Source organism: Dendropsophus ebraccatus, chromosome 15 (genome assembly GCF_027789765.1).
Source record: "Dendropsophus ebraccatus isolate aDenEbr1 chromosome 15, aDenEbr1.pat, whole genome shotgun sequence".
Lineage (NCBI taxonomy): Eukaryota > Metazoa > Chordata > Amphibia > Anura > Hylidae > Dendropsophus > Dendropsophus ebraccatus.
This window is the reverse complement of record NC_091468.1, coordinates 66,987,136-66,993,206: the sequence shown is the minus strand read 5'-3', so window position 1 is coordinate 66,993,206 and position 6,071 is coordinate 66,987,136. Positions and strand designations below refer to the sequence as shown.

The 6,071-nt window shown below is 41.8% G+C and overlaps 1 protein-coding gene across 2 annotated transcripts in view; it reads right to left on the bottom strand.

Annotated features, from left to right (window-relative positions):
* Window positions 1-1,142: 1,142 nt before the first annotated feature.
* LOC138773770 (sulfotransferase 6B1-like) overlaps window positions 1,143-6,071 on the bottom strand; it is a 25,190-nt gene continuing 20,261 nt past the window's right edge. For both annotated transcript variants that reach the window (XM_069954144.1, XM_069954145.1), the window contains exons 6-7: window positions 4,161-4,317; window positions 1,143-1,415 (exon numbers count right to left, since the gene is read on the bottom strand). In XM_069954144.1, coding sequence (XP_069810245.1) covers window positions 1,285-1,415; window positions 4,161-4,317 — 288 coding nt within the window. In that variant the 3' untranslated portion in view covers window positions 1,143-1,284. The remainder of the gene's footprint in view (window positions 1,416-4,160; window positions 4,318-6,071) is intronic.

The following is a 6,071-nucleotide window of genomic DNA, read 5'->3' as shown; positions in this document are numbered from 1 at the left end:
GTGGTTTATTTATTTTCCTAGTCCCTGGTTAATCTTCAGCCATCCATTGAGCTATGTCTATGACTTGAAATACAGGCGCCATTACCTGGTGCACAGAGCAGGGGGAGGGTTGTTGCACAGCAGATAGGGCAGCATTAAAAGGGTTTTCCAGGAAAAAATGATCAGATTGGTTAAGTGCTTCCACCTGCCACCCTGACCAATCAAGGTGAAAAAGAATACACCACTTCCTGCAGAACGTACAGCAGCTGATAAGTACTGAACGACTGAATATTTTTAAATTAAAGAAGTAAATTACAAATGTATAGAACTTTCTGAAACCAGATCATCTGAATGAAAAATATTTTTGCCGGAGAATCCCTTTAATAGAAGCTCAGCTGCAGTAACACAGCTTGGCCACTACACAAAGTACGGCGCTGTTTGTTTCCTGCTCTGTTTTACTGTGAATGGCGGTGGTCCTCATGAACAGCTTGGGTTGGCAGGGTGGCAGGTGGCAGCAACCAGTATGTCTGATGGTAAGGTTCAGAGATTAGTGAATCTACAGTAGGAACTAAGTGATTCTCTCAGTTTCCCAAAACTGGATCCATCTTTGACCAGCACCCAGGGAGGAGCAGCATTCAGTGGAGCAGCCTTCAAAGCCAGCAGCTGGATGAGCAGAATGCAGACAGGAATGAAGCAAGTCACTTTGTTCCTACTGTAGATTTGCTGATCTCTATTAAGGATAAGTCATTAATAAATTTTGCTTGCAAATTCTTTAACCCCAAGGCGACCCAGGGCATTCCTGTTATGAACCGTACGGCTCCTGGCTGCTATCAGCAGCCAGTGACCGCAGGGATTAGCTGGCACGGCTGATCACCGCTCCTGGCTAATTAACCATTTAAGTGCAGCTGTCAAAGCTGACAGCTGCATTTAAATGGCTATTTTCCGCTATCACAGAGGGATGATCCCTGCTTGTTACCAAGCTGGGGCTCTGCGCTGTAATGGCGCTGATCCCAGCTTGGAAATCCATTGCTCTGGGCTCCAGCAGGCCAGAGCAATGGATCACTGATCTAATAGATCTATGCAGTACATATGTTCTGCATAGATCTCTATGAGAGAGCAGTTTATTTGAATTTACCATAGGAATGATAAAAAAAAACTCTCAATCCTTTTATTGGCATTATTTTATTGACTAAAAGAAGAAACACATAATAATGCGGTTATATATGTGCTTTTACTATCAGTTAGTAATAATCGAATATGACTCCAGTCTGGTGGGAGTTTATGGTCCGGTATCGTCTGATATCTCTAGAACTTGCAGTACTTCTCGTAGTTCAGCATTTCTCCCAGCTTAGTTCCAGCAAGATATTTTTCAAACATTGCGTCCACCACTTTACTCTGATCTTCAGTAAAATAATTCTTCCAATCTCCAATCTCTCCTATTTACCAAAAAAATAAAAACAAAAAAAGTTACCTTCAGGTTATGTTCACACACTGTAAAATGCAGCTGGAATTTTGAGGCAAAAATACGGTTGTATTTTCAATATAATAATGTGCTCCATTAAAGTCAATGGAAAAAGGGGCACACACTGTGTAGAATAACGTCCGTTACTGATGACCATTGTCCATATGATGGACATGCTCGTTATTTACCATCTCCTTTCGCAAAAAATGACTCAACATTACAGTAGTGTTTCACTTTTATTTTATCCTGTGTGAACCTAGCCTTAACAAGAATTATTTAAATCAAATTTTTTTATCCCTACAACTTTTCCATCGACATAGCTGTATGAGGACAATTTTTTGTGCCATAATCTATAGTTTTTAGCTGTCCCATTTTGGCATAAATCAGATTTTTTTTTATCTAGCGCTATAAAAACATGGCCATTTTCTTCCAGAGACAGCACCGCTCTTGTCTCCAGGTCAGGTCAATAGAACTGAGTTACAAATAGACTTATCAACAGAATAATGAAAGGCACTCACCATGGCTTGTAAGTCATACCATCCGGCATTTTTGCAACAACGCAGGGATAGCGGGGGAGACAGGAATGGGTGACAACAGTTTCTAGTGCCCTGTTGATGAACCCTCTCCCCAGCTATCTCTGTATTTTTACAATAAAGCCGGATGGTCTGACTTACAAGCGATGGTGAGTGCCTTTCATTATTCTGTTGACACGTCTATTGGTTACACTTGTGCATTCAGAAAAGAGCACCACCTGTGTCTGGTCCAGTTCACACTACCAGTGTCCGAGGTTGGAGAGCCAGGCAGTACCATCATCTTTTTTCTTTTTTATTGATTGAGTTACAAAACCTGCACCCAAACTGGAGACGAGAGTGGCGATGTCTCTGGAAGAAAGTGGCCACGTTTTTGTAGGTTTTTTTTATTCACTTTTATTTTCATGTTTTGTGATATATGATGAGACAAAAATAATGTAAATCATACCAAATCTTGGTATTGTTTTTACGTATACAGTTTGTATTGCACATATTTAAAAAATGGGGGTAATTTAAATGTTTAATATAATAGTTTTAGTTTTAAAAACATGTATATCCTTTTTGTACCTTGTTTAGGTAACCTTTCGTTGTATTGATTTATCAGTGATCTGCTGCAAAGGCCTGACAGACTGTAAGAGTAGATAAGTCATGGCAGCCGTGGAGATCGGAGATCACTCATGCCACTTAATAGCAGAGACCCTCAGCTATCAAATGCAGCCAGGAGCCGCCAGGAGCCGCCAGGGGCCGCCAGGTATAGGTTACGCCATGACTATCAGAGTAAGCCAAATATACTACTACTTTATTGGTTAATGATAAAACGTATGTTTTAGTGGTTGAGAGGAGGTAAGCAGGGGGCTTATTTGGGTCATTGGCCCTTTGTAGTGTTGAGTGTATTGCTAGAATACATACTATCATGCATTGGCCCCAACCATGGTCCCGAGTGCACCCAAGAATCCCCAGTGAACTTTCTCAAAAGCCCATTCTGCATCCACAGATGAGAGAAACAAGAGGGGTCCCTGCATGCAAGATAAGACACCAATAAAACTGTCTTCATCATGTTGTCCCTAGATTCCCCACCAGGTCGAAAACCAGACTGTACTCCATGTACTGTAAGAGGGAAGAAATTAGTGTATGGAGAAATCAAGTATTTGAAATGGAATCTGTTAGCATCCTGCCCCACCACTGGCGCCTACAGTGTGCTGTACCTGGCAGTCCCTAGTCAGCGTGGTACCTTTTGGTAATGTGTCAGTGGATTATTCACAATCTCACGTCTCCTACTGTAATGAAGAGTCAAAGAGGAGTTGTGGCTCAGTGTTTGTGCTGCACCCTGGCACACCTCACCACTCCTTCCTCCTCCGTCTTCTTCATAAATAATCAATGCTGCCTGGCCTCCTGCTCGCTCAGCTTTCAGCCAGTGTCTGCCGACAGAGGACTGATCTGCAATCAGATATAGAGTTAAAGCCATGGTCTAGGGGTAAATCACCTGTCTAGAAACCAGCAACAGTTTTTTTTCTTTGGTTTGATTCCCCTGATGGAAATGAAATGCAGTATAGTCATTTTTTTTTAACAATGATGAGAAAAAATATAGTTTTTTTATTTTTTTAATTTTTCTCATCATTGTATTAAAAAACTATGATAATTAAAAAAAATAACTTTATATTTATTTTTTATTTTTCTCATCAATGTTAAAAAAAATTATAATTTTAAAACTAATTTGGACCTGATTGAAAAAACAAACAAACTATATTTTATTTCCATCAGGGGACTGAAACCAAAGAAAAAAAACGTTGCTGGTCTCTAGACAGGTGATTTACTCCTAGACCACTGCTCCAACACAGGATAGGAGATTCTACTATTTCTGATTGCAGATCAGTCCTCTGTTGGCAGATACTGACTGACAACTGAGTGATCAGGAGGCCTGGTAGCAGACATTATTCATTGAGAAGAGGGAGGAGGAAGGAGTGGTGAGGTGTGCCAGAGTGCGGCACAAATGCTGAGACACAACTCCTCTTTAACTGCATGGACAAATTACCAAAATGTACCATGCTCACTAGGGGACTGCCAACTACAGCACACTGTCAGCACCTCAGGTAGGGCCCGGGTTCTGACAGATTCCCTTTAATTTAAAAAACTTTTCATATGACCCAATTTCCACTTCACCTTTTTTGTCATTTGCATTATTGACCTACCTTTTCTGAAGAATGAGTCACCTAGTTTTCCATGAGTATTTTCAGATTTTTCTTTCATAGAGTTAAATGAAGTGTTTTTTGCTACTAAATGGATTTGTTCCTCACTCAGTGGAAGCCGAAAGAATTCAGATATTTTTCTCACTGCAGTTGGAAAATCCTTAAATATAAAAAATAATAATGAAACAACCTTGTACTGTTTCACACGTCATTTAAGTGAACGATATTGGTATTTAAAATTCTGTATCGCTATTTATTTCTCTCTTTTTTTTTTTTTTTTAATATCAGTATTTCATTCCATTATTCACATGATTAATGAGATATATTATTTGCCTTTAAAGTGTACCTATAATTTTTGCTGGTGGCAGGATGGGCTGTAGAAATCCCACCGGTGTTCTGTCAAGGCGCACATCATGCGCTTTAGCGGCAATTAAAAAAATCTTAAAGGAGAAGTACAGCAGATTATAAAATCCGTCAGGAGCCGGGGGGGAATTGATTACATGTACTGGCTTACCTCTCCCCGTGCCCGTGGAGAGCGGCACAGTTGGCCACGAGACCCCCGCCAGAAGGTATTTTCCTGGGAAAAGGCCTGTTGTGGCTGATGGACAGGCTGCTCAGCCAATTAGTGACTGGAGCAGTGTGTCATCGCAGAGCCCGGCAGGGGTCCCTAGGGCAGTCCAGCTGCTCAACACAGGCACAGGGAGAGGTAAGTCAGTACATGTAATCAATTTATTTATTATTTATCAAACATGGTGTAAAGTGAGACTGGCTCAGTTGCCCCTAGCAACCAATCAGAGACAGGCTCTATGAAAGGTGGAATCTGATTGGTTGCTAGGGGCAACTGAGCCAGTTTCACTTTACACCATAAATCTCCCCGATAGAGTACTAAAGATGTCCCAGAAACAAGTCATATTAATTGGTCAGATATCTCTCCAATAAAACATAATGTTTGAAAATAAACAAGGTAAACTTACCTGTCCTCCTGCCTGTAGCGCCACTTCCGGGTCCAGCTGACAGCTAGTGGCCTCCTGCAGCTCTTCCAGCTGCATCGCCACATACCCAGCTGAGCGACTGCCCATTCAACCAATCAGTTACTGGGACGGGACTGGGAGTGGGCAAACGCTCAGCTGGACATTGATGTTGCAACTGTAAGAGCTGGGTACGTGGTATTTCTGATTTCCAGCCACAAATAACATCTGGTGTCTGTCAGCGGGACTCTGGAGTGGTGGTACGGAGGGACGGGCGAGATTCCTTTATTATTTTTTTTCCCGCACCCCCTGCCTGCCATGCTTTTTTGAATTTTATGCCAATTCTCCTTTAATATAGCAGCTTGACAATGGGGAACAATGACAAAACCTTAGGACAAGATGGAGCAGGTTTTTTGTAGCATTCTGCTTTCAGCTACCGCTGCCTTCTATGTGCTGTATGTGGGTATTAGCCATTGCGCTATAGTTTATATAGATGGCAGGAGCAGCCTCCCAGCTGAAATAATTTGGATAAATACCGTATCTAGAAGAACTATGGGAGACACTTTCGCGTTCGGAGCGCATTTCAGGAAGGGGCGGAGCCTGTGTCAGAGCTACTATTCAAGATGATACCCGCTCGTATTACATTCCAAGGAGATTGGGGGGGAAGCAGTAATGGGCTCCATTCCACAGGGAGCAATACCTATATAAAAAATGTATGGTAAGTATATAGTCATGTATGTATGTACAGAGCAAGGACATATATCAGCCGTACTGAACGAAGATGGTATCCAAATCGAAAACTTCCGCCCAAAAAGACGCACACTTGGGTTACATTCGGAAGGGCCAGATAGAGGGCTGTAATACATTTCACCATGAGGCGCGTACCACAATGGACGTTCCTAGTATCATGGAAAGTATATGTAATCAGGGCCGGTTTTAGACTAGA